General features: G+C 43.5%; 1 protein-coding gene across 1 annotated transcript in view; it reads left to right on the forward strand.

Moving 5' to 3' along the window:
* The window catches only part of GPC6 (glypican 6), a 921045-nt gene that overhangs the window by 758593 nt on the left and 141609 nt on the right, over positions 1-20843 (forward strand). Inside the window, exon 6 of the mRNA XM_040336093.1 lies at positions 18797-18937. Coding sequence (XP_040192027.1) covers positions 18797-18937 — 141 coding nt within the window. The remainder of the gene's footprint in view (positions 1-18796; positions 18938-20843) is intronic.

The raw sequence follows: 20843 nt of genomic DNA on the forward strand, positions 1-20843 counted from the left end.
CCACTAATTTCACCGTGCGTGCAGATACACCCACCGCACACCAAGATAATCAAAGTGACTTAAGAGTTTTGAGTTCCCAGAGTTCCTCCTTACATCAGAGGACAGGGATCAGAACTGGAGAATCAGAAGGCAGGGACCCCTGGCAGGTCACTTGGCGAGGCTCCTTTTCCATCACAGCACAGTATACAGCTCCTCCCCCCCCCACACAATACACAGGGCTGAAATCACATTTCTTTACACACAGTCTGTCAGCCTTCACAGGGAGTATCTGGCTTTTATGTTGCTGTTTTGACCTATGAAATTCTCTGGTCGGAAAAACAGTGTAGTTGCAGTAGGCAGATACACCTTGTACAGATTGTGGCTAACTGGCTTTGTTGTAAAGGAATGTGATTTCAGCACTGTAGGGGAGGAGCAGTATAGAGTGCTGTAATGGGAAAGGAGCTCATCAGCCAGGCATAACATCCAGGACAGAGAGGGTGGTCAAGGGGGGGCACAACTTAGATCAGGAGGTGTTAAGAGATTTGTTTTAGCAATTTCTGAAGGTTTCTCTGTAAATGTTGGCAAGTGTTGGGGGAATGTCACCTCCCGGAGGTTTGTCTTTTCCTAAGTTGTCAGGGATGTGGGGTAAGCGGGCATCCCCAGGTGGGCGGGTACAGAGAATCCCAGCTAATGACTAGGAGACACTGAGCAGCGTCTTACCACAGTGACATCGGTCCCATCGTGGCTACCGGACGGCACTCTCCTCTTAACTCGTTGAGCTTGGTTACCATTCCATGCACACAGCACAGACACTTCCCCATCCTGGGCTGTTCTCCCCCCATGCTCCTCTCAATTCAGGAAATGTCTCACAGCTTCTCCCCAGCCAATGAGAATGGGGGGGTGTGGACTGTGGAAGGCAAGTGAAAGCCCAGTACTGGAGCCTGGCTGTGTGGCCCTAGGGCAGATTGGAGCTGGACTTTGTGGAGGATATGATATTATGACAAGGAGGCTTTAGGAGCCCCCTGGAGGTAGGGGCGGGGTTGCGATTGTGACCCCTGCAACCCATTATGCTACGCCCATGGTTGTAGGATATACGTAAACACTATTAACAGTTGCAAATGAGGATTTTGTTGATAATATCCTAAAGAATTCAAAATATATATGAATTCAAAACAGAATTTTCAAGTTAATCTTTTCCAGCTGTATCATATGCTTACATGTTTTTTGTAAATCTTTTAATGGCTGTTGCTAAGGGCTGCACAGAAAGCCCTTGGTGTTTGTTTTGTTATTATTTCTAAATGAAAAAGATGGTCAGAGTTGTTTATTGATCAGCTTAGTGCAGAGCATACAGCAGCCCTTATATTTCACATTTTAAACAGCATACTTTGCTTTTACTTAGGACATATACAATTAAATTATCTGCACTTTTACTTGTTCAATTTGCTCCATTTTAGGAAGACTCTGACATGATAATAAACTTCTGCAATGATAGTTATTTCTCGCCTTCCAATTTAAGCTCTTTATTTGATCAGAGGGATGCAATTTATTGATATTCTGCAGTATGCCAACAGCTGTTTGCTAGGTAATATTAAGCTCTTAATCGATTTGGATTGTTCTTAAAAAATTTAACATTTAGCTCAAATTGTCAATCTAAGGTAGCATGCCATTGTGCGAGAATCATTTTTAGTAGTTTCCATGGAAAATAACCATTAAAGTTGAGGTAGGCTTAAAAAAGTGTTTCTGTGCATTTTAACTACAGTTATTAGCACCCTCAGACAGGTACTCATATGTTTTTACTGCTTGCCAAAGCAAGGAATTTACTTGTACTAAGAATGTAAGGTAGTTAGAAAGCCATGGCACTCTATTGCTATTGATCAGAGATTTTCTATTCTGTTTCCTGTCAGCCATTTTAGAGCAGTGTAGCTGAGGCCAAGCATTGAAGAACAAAAGGGCTGCACTTGCTTGTTAAATCATTACAATCACCCAGAAATATTGCTAATAAATGAATAAGGAGGTCATCGAGCTGGATATATATTTAGTGGATTGTGTAGATTTGACAGGCTTTACTATATTACTCTTTATAATGGAGTTTTTGCAGCATCGCAAAAATAATAGTGTAAGTTTATCTTTTTAAAAAATAGTTAAACGCTATGCTCTTCCTCAATGAGTAACTCTATTTTTGTTGAGAAAAAAACATTCCCCTCTGGGCGATCTATCTACATTGCAAGGATTTTAACAAACTTTGTTGCAGATTCCTACCTTTTGTTATTCTGAAAAGAATCCCTGTCTGTTTGTCTGTATCCATGTGGGAAAGTCTAATGGAAGTGGTTTCATAATTATCAATCACTTGTGCAACTGCAGGGCTCTCATGAGGAAAGCTGCTGGGCCTGCATCCATTTAGATGTGATTTCCTATTTGAAATAACTCACCAAAAATGCAATTTTTGTTGCAGGGGATGCCTGAAATCTGACTTGTATCTTAGGAAGACTTCAGGAAAAACCAGTGAGCCAATCACACAAGCAGGAAATTATGTTTCTAGGGGGCATTCTGTACACATTCTTTGTACAGAACAACTCCAGGTAGCCATATTGCATTGCATTTAAAGAAAATTACAAAGCTGCGATTGAAAAGGAAAGGTCATTTTTAAAGCGGCAGTTCACCCGCAAAAAAAATTTTAAGATTAGATTCATGCTCATTTTGTCTAGGGGAATCGGCTAGTTTTTTTAAAAACAAAGCAGTACTTTTCTTCTGTGCCGCTTCCGGGTATGGTCTTCGGGTCTGGGCGTTCCTTCTTGATTGACAGGCTTCCGACAGGCTTCCGACGGTCGCATCTATCGTGTCACGATTTTCCGAAAGTAGCCGAATGTTGGTGCGCAGGCGCCGTATAGAGCCGCACCGACGTTCGGCTTCTTTCGGCTACTCGTGACGCGATAGATGCGACCGTCGGAGCCTGTCAATCGAGAAGGAACGCCCAGACCCGAAGACCATACCCGGAAGCGGCGGAGAAGATCGCTCTCTAAAACGGTAAGTACTGCTTCGTTTTTAAAAAAACTAGCCGATTCCCCTAGACAAAATGAGCATGAATCTAATCTTAATTTTTTTTTTGCGGGTGAACTACCGCTTTAAGAACATTCAATTACAATATGACTTGTGCCACAATTGTATACGTTATAATAGAGCGGTGTAATAGGTGTGGGTAGGGCTCAAATAGGACACACAATACCCCAAAGAGGACCTTTACTATGGAAGGGGTCCCCAAAAAAGACAAGCAGAGAGCAAGTGGCCCACAAGGGTCATTAATACTGCCTGTAATTTGCTTTCAGCTGGTCTTTTCATTGTTATTGACTTACATTACTTACATTACTTTTTGCAAACGTTGCCTCTGTGCAGAGATGGCCATCTTAATAGATACAGGGCTTTGCTTCCTCATATCAGAGCTGTCCCCTGATGACTGGTAATCCGATAATTATTGGGGTTATATACGAGAAGCAACAGTGGAGGTGCAGGAAGCACATATCCACATAATAAATAAGGCAGACGCAGGGAGATGTTTGCACTGCAGACCTTAAGATACTTTCTTTCCAGTAAGGTAAATAATATGATAATGACATCACCAAAGCCTATAAGTCAGAATCATAGTGCCTTAAATGATCTCAAGCTGTAGATATAAAAATATGAGGCAGCAGTTTAGGAATGCCAAGGCAAACTATTATGTGTATTCAGTGTTTGACTTCCCGTGTACTGACCACTGGCTATGTCTACTGTTTGTGCTTGACTGCCACCCACCTTGGCTTGTTTCCTGGATTTGCTTCTGTCTTCTGGCATTTGTACTCTGCCCATGCTAGCTGTCTCCGCATCCTCAGGTGGGCGTACCATTGGGGGCCCTGGTAAAGAAACAGGCTGGGGCTTAGACTCCACACCCTGGGGAACCCTGAGTTGGAAATCTACAAGGGTTTACTATCAGTAAAACCTGGCAGGTAAATTAGGTATTTTTAATCTTTCCTCTACAGGGTAGTTAGTATAGGGCTTTGAATGGGGGTGGGATCAAGTTTAAGTTTAGATAGGATTTGACTAGACTTCTATTTAAAAAATTCTAGACGTTCCCTATAACATAGCAACTCTTAAAGCGGGGGTTCACCCTATCGACGGGAAAAAAACATTTTTTTTTTCTTTTACCTTAAAATCAGGCATTGTAGCGCGAGCTACAGTATGCCTGTCCCGTTTTTTTTAGCCCCATACTCACCTTGTAGTCGTCCATCGAAGATACCGGGGAATGGGCGTGCCTATGGAGACGGAGGATGATTGACGGCCGGCTCTGGCGCGTCACGCTTCTCCGGAAATAGCCGAAATAGGCTTGGTCTTCACGACGCGTGCGCATAGCCTGTGCGCAGGCGCCGTGAAGAGCCGAGACCTACTCCGGCTGTCTTCGGAGAGAGTGACGTGCCAGGGCCGGCCGTCAATCATCCTCCCTCTCCATAGGCACGCCCATTCCCCGCGGGAGCCGAAATCTATGATGGACGACTACAAGGTGAGTACGGGGTTAAAAAAATCGGGACAGGCATACTGTAGCTCGCGCTACAATGCCTGGCTCGATGGTAAAATGTGTCGGGGGGGGTGAACTACCGCTTTAATTTTTCAATCAGGTCCACTTTAAATGCATCTGTCAAAACAAAAACAATCATATTTTGAAATAAGTAGCAGAAACCTCACAGACCCATTTTAAGTTTAGCATACCAACACTCATAGTTTATTTAGTCTGTTTAGGACAATAATTTACCATTCCTTATTGGATAATATTGTAAATCTGTTAATATTGTGAAAAGCCCACTTGAAAACCTATCACAGCAATCATTCAGAATTTGCATACGGTAAAAAAATACATAAACAGAGGTTACCTTTGGTCAAAAAGATTATCCTATGCATTAAGGTAAAAAAACTTCTGGCAGTGACTGGCTCCCCAGCCCCCGTTTTACTTACCTGAGCCCCTTATTTCACCCCGTGGAGATGTACTCTCCCTCTCTGCAGGGGGTCCCAACTCTTGATTGGATAGATTGGAAGCAACGCAGCCATTGGTTCCCGCTGCTGTCAATCAAATCCAATGACGCAGGAGCCGAGTCCGGCATTCGTGTCTATGGACGTAAATGCTGGACTCGGGAGCGTGCCCGCAAGGTAACCCCCCCCCCCCAGGAGGGCGCCTCTCCTAGGGGGTGTTCTGATAAGAGGAGAAGCCGCGAGACCCCAGAAGTCAAGGATCGGGGCCACTCGGAGTTAAGTATGACATGTTTGTTATTTAAAAAAAATGAAGGTTTACAATCACTTTAACGCCTATCTGCCGGGAAAGTAAAAATCCTACTTTGAAGTGGGGTTTTCCCCCGCACTGCAAGGATTAAATACTCATTTAGGTCTAGGGGACTAGAAGAATTGGTTTTACTTCTCTGATCCACCACTTCCCGGCAACCATTGCTCTCCTTTACTCCCCTGCACTTTATGATCACTTTATGATTCCCTGCTTCTCAAGGTCCTTACATCCAGTGAAGGGCTATGAGCTGTGCATTGTACTTGATAACATCATAGGATCTGGGACTGCTGGATCACAGGGGGAGGAGGCTGCAGGGACTGGTCTAGCAGCACAAAGGGAGCCTGCGGGAGCTAAGGACACTTAAACGAGCATTGAACCATCTCAGTGTGGGGGCAAACTCATTGTAAGGAAGGATATTTACTTTCCTCAGTATTCATCTTTAAATTTTCTTGTAATGTTTGAGTTAGCCTTACCAATTTTTACCTTGTGAACCTTCTTACCGGTCTTTTATTGTGATGGGTATATTAATTGACTATGGGGTTAGGGAAAGATCAACCTTTCCAAAATAATTGCGTATAATTTCCCATTTCTATATGCCTGCATGTACTGAACAAGTTGACATGCAGTTTTAACAAAAGGCAATAAAAGGTTGGACAAAAAAAATATATAGATTGTAAATAGCATCCAGATCAATGTTGGATTTTTTTTTGTAACTTACTATACACAAGACAGCGCTACGCTGTTTGCGTGTGTTGGGCAAAATCTATTTTGCTGCAAACATTTTTATAAGTCAATCCTAATGATTTTATCTTGTTTTATACTTGGTACATTCAGGATGCTCTAATTATAATCCTAAAGAGTAGATGATTACTGGTACATAAAAGAATACATAAAATTCAATAAACGCTTCAACTCACCAGTATTACATATCGTTATGTATGTTATAATGATGCAATGTTGTGTTTGCCATGCTCATTATTGTTAATCATTACTGGCAAATAGGTATGATTCATAAACATTTATGAACCCATTATTAAAACATATTTGTTTCCTCTTACCACATTAATTTATAAACATATTTTACAGTTTAAAACATCTGTTGCTGTGTCTGGTTATTAAAACAAAATTGTGTAAAGCCTACGGATATTATAAATTTTAATATTGAATATTAGTTGTAACAAATTCTGAAAATGAATACCCAAGTAATTGTAAAGTATTTACTACATTAATTACAGATGTGCCTTGGCATATAGTTTAAAAGCATTGGATTGTTGTGCATTTGGGACTATTGCAGTTCCGATTGGTCCATAATAAATGATATGCAAAATTTTCTCTAATTAAATATTGCAAATTCAATGGCCAATGTTCATCTTTTAGTTTCAATAGTTTTTTATTTAGGTCATAACAGAGATCATAACACATTTCAGACATTTGAGCAATTCACATCACAGCGAGATAGGCATCGAGTAGCACAACAAAATAAACGTAACCTCAGTGCTGACTAATGGGGTAAGAAAATAAAAATAAAAAATCCATCAATAGGGATCCATGGTGTAGCAATAATGAAAATTGGACTACAAATATTCAAACCCCTGGTGCCCAGTGCTCATTGCGAGGGTGAAAACCTGATTTGTCTCTAATAAATGTCTGGTAACAATGGTCGACAGTCGACCGACACAACCTATAAATGTGAGTTTAAGTGAAACTAGGGACATAGATGGAGGTAGAGAGAAAAGAAAGAAGGGTGGGGAAGGGTTGAGGGGGAAAAGTAAGGTGAAATAGAAGAAGAAGAGGAGGAGAAAGAAGAAGAAGAAGAAGAAGATGGAGCCATAGCAGGACCAGCAATTCTAATATGGTAATCTAACCCGTCTTACAATGCATTCGGAGGCCGTCATTGAAAACACAGACATTAGGAATGATACCATCTGTTCCAAAGTTCCCAATATTTACTGATGCCAGATCTGCCGCCTAATCCATAGTCAAACATTTGTTCGTAGGTACCGTGGATGTGGGTCGTTTGTATCGTTTCGGTCAGGCTCGGAGGCAACGGGTCCTTCCAGTGCCGGACCAAAACTAACCTGGCTGCTAGTAGTATGTGGGATAGTAGGATTCGTGAGTTGTAGGGTACCAAGTCCATTCCCAGGGAGAGCAATGCCATCCCCGGTTCCTGGTCTAGAGGCAGGCCTAACACTCGAATGATCAACTTAAACACCTGGTTCCAATACTGAGTGATTTTGGGGCATGCCCACAGCAGATGGTGCAGTGTGCCAGTGTTCCCACATAATCTCCAGCAAAGGGGGGAAGCCCCAGGGGCAAATTTCGATATACGGTAGGGAGTGAGATACCAACGAAGTAGGAACTTTTGATACAGCTCCCACAGATTGGCACTCCTAGTGGATGAGTATGTGACCCTGAGAGCCGTTTCCCATTGTTCTTCTAAGTATACCTTATCTAAATCCCTTTCCCATGCTCTCATAGGGAGAGACTTCTGAAATACACATTTATCTTGTAGTATGGAGTAGAATAGCGAGATGCCCCTTGCTTTTGGTGACTTAGAGAGATAGTATTGGCGGACCTGCCACGGAAGCGAGATAGACGTTTCTTTGAAACCTTTCAGGAAATGACTAATCTGCAGGTACGTATAGTGGTCAGTCGGAGGTAGGTCTAGTTCTAGTTGAAGGGCTCTGAAGGTCTTGAGGGCGGGCCCTACGTGAAGGTCCGCTACCGTCAGTCTACCCCCGGGATCCCATTTGGTAAGTGAGATATTAGGGATGAACAGTGATAAAGCTGATAGAGGGATCATTAAAGGTAAAGATCTTTGTTCAGGGGATGGGTGTAGTGTCAGGGACTTCCAAGCCGCAATAGATCCTTGGATCGTTGGGCTCATCGCGGAAGACGGGTGGTGCAGGAAGACGCTGGATAGTAAGTAGTCGTAGAGATCTTCCCCGGGGACCTGGTGGCTTTCCAGTATTGCCCAAAGACTAGGATTTGGGGAGGGGAACCATCCCTTCAGCTGGGCAAGGATAGAAGCTAAATGGTAATCTTTAATGTGCGTGTGGCCTATCCCCCCTACTGATCTATGTTTTATTAACCTGCTAAATGCGCATCGAGCCCGCTTGCCCCCCCATAAGAACTTATTAATCAGGGATTGTAAAGAGGAGAAAAAGGAGGTAGGGACCGGGATGGGCAGAGTCCTGAAGATGTAAATGAGTTGGGGAAGGATCTGCATCTTGAAAGCCGCAAGGCGGCCCGACCAGGAGAGTTCAAATTTCGCTAGATTGTTTAATTTAGATGGAATTGACTGTAGCAGGGGGTAATAGTTTTCTTTAGCTAGTTCAGACGTCTTGGGGGTAAGAGTTATACCGAGATAAGAAATCCCAGTGTCTTTCCAAACATACGGGAATCTTTCGGTTAAGGATTGTTTGAGCGCAGGCGGAATACCCATTCCCAAAACGTAGGATTTAGCGTCATTGACCTTATAGTAGGACACCGAGGAGAATAGATTTAGCGTCTCTTGGACTGAGTCTAGGGAGGATTCTACGTCTGTGAGCATGAGGATGATGTCATCCGCGAAAAGGCTTATAGTGTGTGTCGAGCCCTTGCTCCTGAACCCCCTGATCTTGGGATGCGAGCGAATGTATGAGGCCAGAGGCTCCATGAGCAAGTTAAAAATGAGTGGGGAGAGGGGGCACCCCTGGCGTGTCCCATTGGTAATATTAAAGGGGGAAGATAGCATGCCGGATATATACACCTGAGCTGAGGGGTTAGTGTAAAGCGCCATTATCGCAGAATGGATCTCGCCCGTGAATCCAAACTTGGTAAGGACCTTCTCTAAGTAGACCCAGTGAATTCTATCAAACGCCTTCTCTGCATCCAAAGCTAGGAGCAGAGAAGGCGTTTTGGTCACATTTGCTGCATGAATGATATTAATTAAACGTCTCGTCGCGTCTGCCGTCTGCCTACCCTTTGTGAACCCTGATTGATCCATATGGATCAGAGTCGGTAGTATATCGACCAACCTATTTGCGATGAGTCTGGCATAGAGCTTCAGATCGTTATTTAGCAAAGAGATCGGTCTGAAGTTCTGTGGCGTAGTTGGATCTTTCCCAGGTTTTGGAAGTGCCACAATAAGAGCGCGTAGCATCTCATTGGGGAAGGAAGAGGAGGAGGCAGCATTGTTATAAACATCAGATAGAAAAGGGGCAAGATCAAGTTTAAAAGTTTTAAAGTATTCCCCTGTGAACCCATCAGGGCCGGGAGATTTATTTATAGGTAAGGATTCAATCGCTTTAATAATCTCCGGGACCGAGAAGGGTGTATTAAGTTCATCCAGCTGGGCTGGTGTAACACGGGGAAGACTGACCTTGTCCAGGAAGGTGGATATCATGGACTCGGTGGGCTGAATCGTGGTTTGATCCTCCTTCAAATTGTAAAGAGAATTATAGTAACAACTAAATGCGTCCGCAATAGCTTGTGGGTGATATAATTTTTCTTTTGTGGTAGGATGTAAAATGTAGGGAATTTTAGTTTTGTATCTGATGCCCCGAAGGCGATTAGCTAAAAGCTTCCCAGCTTTGTTACCGCTGACATAATATGACATCTTAAGACGCCTAGTTGCTAAGTCGAAATCGTCGAGTAGTACTATTCGCAAATCATATCTGAGTTGCGATAGTTGAGCCGATAATAATTGAGAGGTGTCATTTTTGTTTTGGGTTTCTAAGGTGTGGATTTTGGTAACCAGGTCATGTATTTGCTGTCTCCTCCTTCTCCTGACCCCAGCTCCCATTTTAATAAGAACCCCCCTCATATATGCCTTATGGGCATTCCAAAGAGTCATAGGATTGGCAACAGAATTGACATTGCTAGAGAAGAAATTGGACAATTCCACCTGCAGCTGAGCCTTGGTGGTGCCACCCTGGATCAGCCTCGAGTTGGACCGCCAGACGAAGCATGAGTTCACGCCTGGCGAGTCAGCAACCGATAGCGTCACCGAGGCATGGTCTGACCAAGTGATGTCGTTGATTTTGGATGCAGTGATTTTGGGCAATAACCATTTGTCCGTGACGAAAAGATCCAGTCTTGTATAAATTCGGTGGCTTGATGAAAAAAAAGAAAAGTCCCTTTCTGATCCATTGAGACACCTCCAAGCATCGTAAAGTTCCTGAGCATGTAGGAGTGGTTGTAGCGAGTGGCGATGCCGGGTTGTACAAGACGTTGAGTCCATTAATGGGTCAGGGGGAAGATTGAAATCTCCGCAGAGAAGGAGATAGCCCTTTTGAACTTTTTTAGCTTTCTTAAGGACTTGGTGAAGGAATCGGATCTGATGGTTATTGGGCGCATAGACATTGACTATGGTATATGTAGTAGAGGCAATATCACATACTAAAATGTGGTACCGACCTAGGGGGTCGGCTAGTTCGCTGTGTTTAGAGAATGCCACTGTGTCTCTTATTGCAGTAAGTACACCACCCTTTTTAGCCGATGAGCTCGCTGTGAAAACATGTGGAAACTTAGGGTGGGTACATGAGGGCATTTTCTGTTTGTGAAAGTGGGTCTCTTGTGCACATAGTACATCTCCCTTGTGGTGGATAGCCTCATTCCACATAGATTTCCTCTTCACCGGATGATTTAAACCTTTAGTGTTGATCGTCAAGAATGTGACAGGCATAGGTACTTGTGAGCAAAAAGCGGTGTAGAATAAAAGGTGGGTACATCACTTACAGTTTGCGAGGCTTGCATGTGGTGAAGAGGAACCTCTAACAATTGGCACGGTCTCGAAGGTGGCAGGTCTCCGACTATTTGAAGCGACGTGGCGGCTCCAGCTACGAAGAAGTGGCTCCAGGTGGAGAGAAGAAAAAGAAGAAAAAGTTGAAGCAAAACAAACGAAAAAAGCTGCAGGGGGGTAAGGTAGGTCATAATGACCTGGGTGTAGCGTGTACAAACGCTAACTCAGAGTGGGGGAAAAAAAAGTCTAGCTCAATAATTTACTCCTTAAACAGGGGTACAGCTGCGGATTAAATAGTGTATTTGCACTATCCAGCGGGCATTTTAGCGATGGGAACGGGCGTTTTTCGGGTTAACGATTTGCCAGTCGTTGCCTACCCGTGACGGGTCTCCCTTGTTTGAGTTTCTTGCGTCCTCCTCGGGGATGATGAGCCAAGATTTAAGTAGATCCAAACCTTTGGAAAGAGAGTCAACGACGAAGTCCCTTCCCTTATTGGTAATGATAAGTTTAGTAGGGAAGCCCCACTTGTAGGCAATGTTGTGGTTGCGGAGGGCTTTTGAGATGGTATTCAAGTTGCGCCTCTTCTGCAGTGTGTACTGTGACAAGTCCGCAAAAAACTGCAGATCTCTATGTTGTTCAGGAACAAGATCCTTGTTGCGGGCTGCTCTCATCAAGCGCTCCTTAATATGGTAGAAGTGGAGGCGAAGGATGACATCTCGGGGCACATTGTCAGGTAGATGGGTAGGTTTAGGCAGCCTATGGATCCTGTCCATTGTGACATCTAATGCCGATACGCCGGGCAGAATGGAGGTTATTATGTCAGTGACATGATCCAGCAAGTCTGGTTGTTGAACTGTTTCGGGGATCCCCCGTATTTTAAGGTTGTTCCTCCTTGCGCGGTCCTCAATGTCTGCGATCTTGGCCCTCACTGCTTCCATCTCCTCATCCCTGGCATCGTGGGCATCTACTAAGCTATTGATAGTGTTAGCGTACTCCCCCATTTTTGTTTCCACGTGATCCACCCTGGCAGACACATTATGCAGTTCCTTACCAAGCCCGCGTATACAGGACATCATATCACCATGTAGCGAGGTCCTAAGGGACACCAACATGTCCTTCAGTGTGGTGTCAAGCACAGGCTGATTCGTGGTGGGAAATCGGTCAATGGAATCAGGGAGTTCCCTGGTGTCGTCCCCAGAGTCCAAACCTGCACTAACCTCTGATGTAGCGACCGTGCCATCTAGCTTAGGCCGTGTCTTCTCTGGGCTCCCTGATGCGGAGGAAGGGACAGGGGACTGCTTTCTAGCCGATGGGGAGTTACGTTTTGCTGTCTTGCTTTTAGGTTGAATCGTCTGTGGAGTGCTGGCAGCAGATGGTCCGGGAGAATCGGCACCGTCCTGCCTTTGCTCCCACGCAAAGTATTCTGTTAGTTTCTGGGGTCGCTGGGGACCCTTGCGTTTGTTCGTCATCACTGGATGGACAGTGGGGCAGCAACGTCAGGAAGGTGAGTTTTGATCGCCGCTGGTCAGGCTGTAAGTGGATGCTGTAACCCCGTTATTGCCGGAGCTTTACTCAAATGCGGCCATTCCGGTTTTCCCCCCCTTTCGGGGTATTAAGTCTACATGACAGAATGTCCCCGGGGAGGAATGGAAGTGCTGGTCAGAGGGAGAGAGGGGAGAAGCCTCTGGGGAGTGCCAAGATGGCCGCCAGGACTCACCCAAGCCTGTAGACACCTTCAGGGGGCCGGAGGAAGCCAAACTGCGGGTTCCGGATGGCAGGCTGGGTGTCTCCGATGTGGTAGAGGGGGACTGCCTGTCGAGGGGTCCGGGATTGAGGGCAGAAACAGCTCCCCCTTAATGGTCCGGAGTCGGAAGATGGCCGCCGTGAGTAGGCCCAAGCCGCGGGCTAAATTTCCGGACGTCCGGAGGGTCCCGATCGCTGCTCCAGCAAAGTGTCCTAGAGTATGCCTCCTCTTGGGGCACAGCTGCGGGCGGGTCCTGAGGTGGTCGCCGCTCTTCCCAGCGCCGCGATCGCAGCACCGGAGCCCGGAGAGCTCCAGGCACCACAGGCCTCAAGATGGCGGCGGGTCAGCAGTGGATGGCGTCGGCCGTACCCTGTTTAGCACAGCGATCCTGCGTCCTAGAGAGCCGCCCCGGGCAGGGATCCACTCAGGGGGGGCCTAGGATTCGGGTTGTTAGGTTTAGGAAGGTCTTCCAGCGATTGCCCGCACAGGATGGTGGTGGATGAAGTCGGGCCTGTCGGAGCCTCTCCAAAGCACCCAATGTTCATCTTTTACATACAATGATACTGTTTGGCCATTCATAAATATTGGAGCTAGATAGTATAAGTGCCTGATGAATTGCAGTAGATTGTCACATGACCAAGGACGTACAGTAATCACCAAACAGCAACAGAGAAAGAAGGAACATAGGCACAGGATTCTTTATTTTACCTTTGCTTTATCTTGGGAGCTCTGGGCATTATTGGAACATTAAAGGGGTTGTAAAGGTAAAAAAAAAAACTAAATAGCTTCCTTTACCTTAGTGCAGTCCTCCTTCACTTACCTCATCTTTCGATTTTGCTTTTAAATGTCCTTATTTCTTCTGAGAAATCCTCACTTCCTGTTCTTCTGTCTGTAACTCCACACAGTAATGCAAGGCTTTCTCCCTGATGTGGAGTGTCATGCTCGCCCCCTCCCTTGGACTACTGGAGAGTCAGGACACTCTCTATGTTGCCGATAGAGAAAGGAGCTGTGTGTTAGTGGGTGTCCTAACTCTCCTGCTCGCCCCCTCCCCCCTCAACGGGGGGGGCGAGCACGACACTCCACACCAGGGAGAAAGCCTCGCATTACCGTGTGGAGTTACAGACAGAAGAACAGGAAGTGAGGATTTCTCAGAAGAAATAAGGACATTTAAAAGCAAAATGGAAGGATGAGGTAAGTGAAGGAGGACTGCACTAAGGAAAAGGAAGCTATTTAGGGAATTTTTTTTTACCTTTACTACCCCTTTAAGGTGAAAAAATGGGGAAGGAGAGTCTCAGGGCTCTTTATATATACCTTGAAAAAACTTTATACAGAGGATGTGCTTGCTGGCATCCTTCTAAAAATGTGAGTACTGGAGCCACTGATGGTCCATGACAACCAGTCAATTATTTTATTTATTTATTTTTATTTTATTTTTATTTATTTTATTTTTTCCCTTCCTGTTCTTCTCTTTTTTTATTTTATTTTCCTTTTTCTTTTCTCCTTTCTTTTCTTTTCCATTCTCAGTTTTGTCTTTTATTTTATTTTTCCTTTTCCCTTATATCCTTTTTTTTCTTTTCCTTTGTTTTCTTTTCTTCTATTGTGTCTTTTCATTTGCTTTTTCCCCTTTTCTTTTCCCTGTTCCCCTTTCTTTTCCTTTTCCCCGTATTATCCTTTTCTTTCCTTTTTTTCCCCAAAAATATTATATTAGATAAACAAAATACTAGCCTGGATATGACTAGTATAAGTATTAGTATTAACCTGGTCATAGCTACAGCTCTTCTCGGAAGAGACGTCTGTACAGCAGAAACCTGGATATCATTGCTCAAATACCCAAATATATAAAAAAAAGCTGCTACATTGTGTAACATGTGTAACCGATGACACTGGCCCAGGCACAGAATGTATACATCTCAGCCCATTTGGACATAAACAAATGTATGTCTATATAAGCAAATACACAAAGAAACACTAAATATGCTAAGTGGGATCTAAATGGTATGAAAAGTCCTCAATGATGTTCCTCACTACTCGTACCGTTAACACGAAGTGAAAACTAGCAGTGTGTATATATATATATATATATATATATATATATATATATATATAAAGAATATATTGCGCTAAACAAATCTAAGTGTGTATATAGTGAATAGGCAGCCAACACACCAGTGGATAAATGTAAACAGACAAAAAGAGAAAAAATGTAGCGCCAAATCTATATAAATATAACCACTAATTGGTTCTGAGGATGTAACCTCCAAAATTAGAGTGAGGCCCCATACACACCATAGAATCTATCCGCAGATAAATCCCATCAAATGGGTTTCTGCGGATAGATCCTATGGTGTGTACACGCCAACGGATATTTATCCGCAGAGAAATCTCCCCTGGGATGGATTTCCAGCAGATGGATATTTGCTGACATGCACAACAAATCCATCTGCTGGAATCCATTCCAACGGATGGATCCGCTCGTCTGTACAGACTTACCGGATCCATCCGTCTAAAGGGATTCCCCGCACGCGTCGTAATGATTTGACGCATGCGTGGAATTCCTTATATGACAGCGTCGCGCCCGTCGCCGCGTCATAATACCGGCGACGGCGCGACACGTCATCGGCAGAGGATTTCAGCGCGGATTGAATTGGAACTGGATACCAATAGCAGTGTATATTTTAAGGTCTACCATCAGACCACCTATGGGAAAAGCCCCCTCCAGTACAATGCTGTTAAATATACAAAAACATTCTGGGCCAGATTTACAGAGCAAGTACGCCGGCGTATATACTAATACGCCGGCGTACTTTCAAATTTCCCGCATTGTATCTTTAGTTTGAATCCTCAAACCAAGATACGACGGCATTTGGGAAAGATCCGACAGGCGTACGGCTTCGTACGCCTTCGGATCTTAGATGCAATACTTCGGCGCCCGCTGGGTGGAGTTTGCGTTGTTTTCCGCGTCGGGTATGCAAATTAGCGATTTACGCCGATCCACGAACGTACGCGCGGCCGTCGCATTTTCTAACGTCGTCTGTAGTCGGCTTTTTCCGGCGTATAGTTAAAGCTGCTATTTTGCGGCGTATAGATAGACTTGCCATGTTAAGTATGGCCGTCGTTCCCGTGTCGAAATTAGATTTTTTTTTTGCGTAAGTCGTCCGTGAATAGGGATGGACGTAACTCACGTCTAAGTTCAAAAAATGACGTTGTTGCGACGTCATTTTGTGCAAAGCACGGCGGGAAATTTCTGGACGACGCATGCGCAGTTCATTCGGCGCGGGGACGCGCTTCATTTAAATGAAACCCGCCCCCTGATCGCCGATTTGAATTCCGCCGCCAGAAATACACTACGCCGCCGTAACTTACGGCGCAAAATCATTGAGGATTCTAAATTCCGCCAGGTAAGGTACTGCGGCGTAGCGTATCTCTGATACGCTGCACGGATCCAATTCTCTCTGGATCTGGCCCTCTATGTTTTTGTATGTATATGCGCCCTTTCCAGCGCTCCTTATTGTATAGACCAGTCATAGGTAGGGGCAGTGACTTTTGTTTGTTGTATTTATGTCATTGTGGTCAGGCAGCACACTGGCACCTTTGCTTCCATGTGCTGAGTGTGCGGTGTGCTCCTGCCCCTTTAATTAGGGCTGGGCTACCTCCAGTCACCTGCCCCTTATCTATCCATCAGCAGTCATGTGCTCCTACTGAGGAGACTTAAAATGCAATGTTATAGTTAGGACTGCAGTATACAGAGCGCCTTGACGGGGCCTGCAGCTTACACATGCATTTGCAAATGCGTGCAACTAAACCTCTTTTTTTAACGCACACAGTTAGACAGGTGAATTTGGTTGGTTGCTAGTTGGTCGGTAAGTTTGAGCCTGGATATTCTATGTTTTTGTATGTATATGCGCCCTTTCCAGCGCTCCTTATTGTATAGACCAGTCTTAGGTAGGGGCAGTGACTTTTGTTTGTTGTATTTATAACAATGCTGTTAACTTATGATTGGTAAAATACCTTAAATTACCATAAATCCCTATAGGGGAGATATAAGTAAATCCTCAACACTTCATACGTATTAATGATATAGTGAATAAAGTGCAAATTAAATCCAAAAAACAGCAACATATAAATAAATATCAAAAGTTCATGTGTGGTTTAAAAAACCACTCCAATAAAGTGCTCTTAACTCGTGATTGGTTATAAATCCTTAAATAACCATAAATCCCTATAAGGGAGATATAAATAACTCCTCAATACTTCATAGGTATTAATCATATAGTGAAAAGTAAATAAATCCAAGAAGCATATAGTTAGGTATCAGAAGTTCATGTGTGGTTTGACAAGAAACAGTCCAATGACTCGTGCAGTATTGCTTTAAAAAATCCAAAAAAGGGAAGTGCATAAAAATGCAAAATACACCACCAAAAGTTCCAATGTGAGTTGTGCTCGCTGTATCAGGATTAACAGGTGACTTTTGTGATCCCCCTCTTGGGTCCCCACTCACCAGCTCCTTTTACCCCTACAGGGGTATTTCGCATTAAGAATTTAAGGATGTATAACCAATCACGGGTTAACAGCACTTTATTGGAGTGTTTTTTTAAACTTTTGATATTTATTTATATGTTGCTGTTTTTTTTGGTTTTAATTTGCACTGTACTCACTATATCATTAATACTTATGAAGTGTTGATGATTTACTTATATCTCCCCTATAGGGATTCATGGTCATTTAAGGATTTTAACCAATCACAAGTTAACAGCATTGTACTGGAGGGGTCTTTTCACATAGGTGGTCTGACGGTAGACCATAATATATAAACTGCTAATTTTGTATGTTCACTTCACGTTAATGGTACGAGTAGTGAGGAACCTCATTGCAGACTTTTCATACCATTTAGATCCCACTTAGCATATTTTGTGTACATAGCCATATAAAAAAGAGAGACCTGACAGATCACTCTTCGGTCTATAGGTAGTGCCACTAACCCCAACATACTTGCATTTTTTAACCTTTATGCCCCATACAGACGGTCATTTTTTGTGATGAAAAAAAAATGACGTTTGAAGTGATGAAAAAAAACCACATTTTTGAAACTTCATTTTCAAAAACGATGTAGCATACACACCACCATTTTGAAAAATGATGAACAAAGTGACGGCACTCTAAAGGGGAAGTTCTATTCGCCTTGAGGCTGCTTTTAGCTGGTTACTTGTTAGTAAAAGATGATTCGTGCTTTTTTGTCTGTTACAGCGTGATGAATGTGCGATCTCCATTATGAATGGTAGTTTTACCTCCCGTCTCAAAACTTGCTTCTGGGCATGTGCGGGTTTAAAAACGTCGTTTTGCCCACACACTATCATTTTCATTGACACAAAAAATGACATTTTGAAAAACGACACAAAAAATTTGAGCATGTTCGAATTTTTTTTTTGTCATTTTTCAGAAGACATAAAATGACATTTTGCCCACACACGATCATTTTAATTGACATTTTTAAAAATGTCATTTTATTTCATCACAAAAAATGACCGTCTGTACGCGGCATTAGAGTCCTCATTTAAGGAGCTCATTAGGAGAGGCTGCAACCTTAATATTTATTCTAAGTGCGGAATTCCAATTGTTTTAACAAAGAAACTCTAAGCACACTCTACTGCTTCAATCGCCACTCAGTTGTTACACATCACTCTGTAAAGGTACCTAATAAGTTCATATATATATACATACCTATGCTGTATATCAGCAATCCCTGCCCTCCAAAATGCCACAATCTTGCCCTAGCTTTTTTTTTGCAAGTGCAACCAAATGAATGTCTTAAGCTACAGTGAATTATATACAGATGCTCATTGTAAAAATGTTTTAACAAGATGCTAAGTAGGATATTCATTTTATCCCTCAGTGATTGGTTAGAAAAGCAAGATCAGACTAGATCATGTCATTTTTGTCAGTCTAGGAATGCTGCAATGCTGATTACTTCATATATATGCCAATAATATTTACTTCTATTTTTAAATAATGTATATTACATTTTATCATACATATATTTTGTCTTCATCAGGTCTTTCTTGGATGTGGTCAACCTAAATCTCTTCGTTCTTCGAGGACACTGAGATCACTTTCGGGAAGATACATACACTTTAAACCCTACAGTATACATGAAAAACCAACAATTGCTGTTGGTACCAGTATGGACAGATTGGTATGCCCTTACTATATATTCTATATATCAGAATGGCAAGAATGAGATTTGGTACTTTAATTGTATACGTATGGCTGTTTTATTACCACTAAAAAAACTTTATAACCCAATATTCATATTTCCTCTCTTACAGCAACAATTAATACAGGATTATAGTCTACCATAAAGATTGGAGTGCTATACCAAAACAATCCTGTACAGTGTTTGGTGTTAGATATGGTACACTGTTTTACTTTTGTTATGTAACCTTTTTATTGTTTCATTTAAAGTTGGCTTTAAAGTAGAACTATAGGATTTTGGATAGAGTAATCCCTGTCAGATTTTTTTTTCCGCCATCTGTGTCCCATTGCAGGGATTTACCTTTACTTCCTGCCCTTTAGTCAAACAGAAAGTCAAAGAAAAAATCCCTGCAAATTAAGGAAATTCCTTGGGAACCCTGAGGTCACAAGAACTAGTGTTCCCATTAGAAGATTTCCCCCCTATTACTTTTCAAAGTAAAACATTGACATGAATGATATTTCTGGGAGCACAAATGCCCCATCATTGGTGTTCCTGTGGGGGGGGGGGGGTTGTGCACATCATTGGTATTTCTGGGAGCACAAGTGCCCCGTCATTGGTGTTCCTGGGGGGAAAGGTGCCCCATCATTGGTGTTCCTGGGGGGACTAGTGCCCCATCATTAGTGTTCCTGGGGGAATCGTGTCCCATCATTTGTGTTCCTGGAGGGGAATAGTACCCCATCATTGGTGTTCCTGCGGGGAATAGTGCCCCATCATCGGTGTTCCTGGGGGGACTAGCACCCCATCATTAGTGTTCCTGGGGGAATAGTGCCCCATCATTTGTGTTCCTAGGGGGGAATAGTACCCTATCATTGGTGTTCCTGGGGGGAATAGTGCCCCATCATTGGTGTTCCTGGGGGGGGGGAATATGTTCCCATCATTGGTTTTCCTGGGGGGGAGGGGGGAATTGTGTCTCATTATTGGTATTCATTGATGTTCCTGGGGGAAATAGTGCTCCATCATTGGTGTTCCTCGGGAGGGATAGTGCCCCATCATTGGTGTTCCTGGGGTGGATAGTGCCCCATCCTTGGTATCAGTTTGAGAAATACACAGACCTCTCTATCCCACACTGGTCTGTGGCTGCCACCTCTTCTTCCCAAACTCTGGTCCTGTTCCTCCAGCCCGCTCTCCCCCTTTTGGGTCTGGTCCCCTGTCCAAACAATCTCCCTTTCAATTGCAACTCCTACTGGTCCAGTTCCTGTCCTACATGCCCCTCTTCCAAACTCCCTCGCTCCCAACCCACTCCCTCTAACGCCTGGTCTCCAAACTAACTAACTCCCTCCAGTATGGACCCCTCTCCCATTTAGGGCCAGCCCCCTTACTGCATTGTCAGTAATACATGACAAATTTAGTAGTTATGTTGTGATGCAGTTTAAGTGTAACACTCAGTGTTTTCATTATTATTTAAAAATAAATGAAAAAATTGCATATTATTTATTTTTATGATTTTATCTGATTAATCAATAAATTAATCAAAACAATAATCTGCCAATTGACCAATTTTAAAAACAATCATTAGTTGCAGCCCTACAGTTTACCGCCATTTTTTTCACTGTCATTGGCACCTATGGCTTGGCTATTTAAGTCTAGATACCCCTAAAAGCTAGGAAATCACTGCACTTGGAAAGTCTAATTCACAGGCAAGGAATTTTCATCTCCAGAAAATGTCATCTCTTTCATCTCTTTGTGGCATGTATGCTTGCTTTTCTCCAGTCTGGCCTTAATCAGCACCAGGGTGTCATTCACATAGCTCCACCTGTACATCCACGTATTGCTCTGTGGGATCTTGACCTGGTTCTGTCAGCTACTTAAAAGCTGCCCTTCCAAACCTAGCAGGAATTCCTCTACT

The sequence above is a fragment of the Rana temporaria genome, chromosome 2, assembly GCF_905171775.1.
Source record: "Rana temporaria chromosome 2, aRanTem1.1, whole genome shotgun sequence".
Taxonomy (NCBI): Eukaryota; Metazoa; Chordata; class Amphibia; order Anura; family Ranidae; genus Rana; species Rana temporaria.